This window comes from Etheostoma spectabile, chromosome 10 (assembly GCF_008692095.1).
Source record: "Etheostoma spectabile isolate EspeVRDwgs_2016 chromosome 10, UIUC_Espe_1.0, whole genome shotgun sequence".
Classification (NCBI taxonomy): domain Eukaryota; kingdom Metazoa; phylum Chordata; class Actinopteri; order Perciformes; family Percidae; genus Etheostoma; species Etheostoma spectabile.
In genome coordinates this window covers 25091597-25093257 of record NC_045742.1, presented here as the reverse complement: position 1 = coordinate 25093257, position 1661 = coordinate 25091597, and the positions used below count along the sequence as shown (strand labels likewise).

Here is a 1661-nt window from a genome sequence, read left to right as displayed (position 1 = left end):
GGGGCCGAATACTTTCGCAAGGCACTGTATATGGAGTTATGACAAATCCAGCAAGCAACTTCAACAAGGGGTCAGGGACCCCTAGGGGGTCCTCAAGAGTCAATGCAGGAGGCACCTCCAAATAATCTTTTACAGTTTTTTTCAAAACTTAACATGAATCCACTACACTATTAGCAAATATAAAGCCCCAGTGTTACTGTACAACCTTGGGCTGGGGGATTAATCGAAAATTGAAATTCTGAAACGGTTAATGTATTTTTAGATTATTTTTTAGATTAAGTTCATTTATTGTTATTGAGGTAAAAAGCGCAATTAATCGTGATTTTGATTTTAGGTCATATAGAGCCCTAGGCTAACTGGCGGTGAGGTAGTTCTTAAAATAGCCATCCACAGATAAAGTTAATCCTAAGGATTCACTTGGCCACATGTATGTTTTAACATTAAAATAAGATTCATAAAATCATCCCGATAATTATTAGGCTATTTTAATAGCTTAGTAGTCTATGCAAAAAGGTATGTGTAGGCCATAAGTAAGGCTGTAGGCCACCCTACACCTTATTGTAGGCCCATATGCAACTTCAATTTATACAATATATGTAGTAGCTGCTCCATCTCTCTTTCAGTTAAGGGATCCTTGGCTTAAAAAACGTTAAAGACCCCTGAAGTAGAGGCCAAAGTGAAATTAGTGTGTGTAGATTCATAATCTACATTATCATGGCTACCATATTTAGCACAATATCCTCATTTCTTTATAATCATAAAAGGCTGACCTGAGACGAGCTGCTTCATCAGGGATACCCAGGCAGATCTCTCTGTCGAAGCGCCCGGCTCGGCGGAGGGCCGGGTCCAGGGAGTCTGGCCTGTTGGTGGCGCCGATGACCAGGACCTGAGCCGTCTCTGTCAGACTGTTCAAGTCTGTCGGGAGGCAAGCACCAGGAAAATATCATTTCACCTTTGGAAGTCATATTAGGCATGTTTCTTCTATTTTCTAAGTATTGACAGTCACATTACCTTTTGCTTAATATGACATATCCACCAGCTCCTCAATCAGCCTATTTAGTGGTATCAGATTGGGGATGAGTGACAGTGATGCTACCTACATCTGACTCTGTGAATTTAGGTCTGCACAAGGGCACGTGTTTGTCTGTGCAGTGGCTTATTTAGGTGAAAAAAAATACTTGCCAGCGCTATGCTTTATAACAATATACCGCGGCTGGTGGTCACCTAGGTGTATTAATCTTTTGCATTTGTGCTGCGGAAGATAATCCACATTGCTATGGTGACCACAGTTACTATCTTCATAAAAAGAAATACTAACTACTAATAACTTCAAACTTCAAATGTGCCTTCAGGGTTACTGCTAGGCTGGATTACTGCAATTCGTTGTTATCAGGCTGCTCGAAAAAAATCCATAAAGACTCTTCAGCTGATCCAGAATGCTGCAGCACGTGTTCTGACAGGAGCCAGGAAAAGAGACCACATCTCTCCTGTTTTAGCTTCTCTGCATTGGCTTCCTGTAAAATCTAGAACAGAATTTAAAATCCTTCTTCTCACCTACAAAGCTCTTCATGGTCAGGCACCATCTATTAAAGAGCTCATAGTACCTTACAACCCTACAATTCAATTCATAACAAGAGTTATCTCAAGACACTTTACAGATA

General features: G+C 40.6%; 1 protein-coding gene and 1 long non-coding RNA gene across 6 annotated transcripts in view; one reads left to right on the top strand and one right to left on the bottom strand.

Annotated features, from left to right (window-relative positions):
• Positions 1 to 1661, bottom strand: part of nvl (nuclear VCP like) — a 33892-nt gene that overhangs the window by 17334 nt on the left and 14897 nt on the right. For all 5 annotated transcript variants that reach the window (XM_032527472.1, XM_032527474.1, XM_032527473.1 and 2 more), the window contains exon 13: positions 771 to 915. In XM_032527472.1, coding sequence (XP_032383363.1) covers positions 771 to 915 — 145 coding nt within the window. The remainder of the gene's footprint in view (positions 1 to 770; positions 916 to 1661) is intronic.
• LOC116696480 (uncharacterized) overlaps positions 1 to 1661 on the top strand; it is a 13270-nt gene that overhangs the window by 5424 nt on the left and 6185 nt on the right. The gene's annotated exons all lie outside the window — the stretch shown is intronic.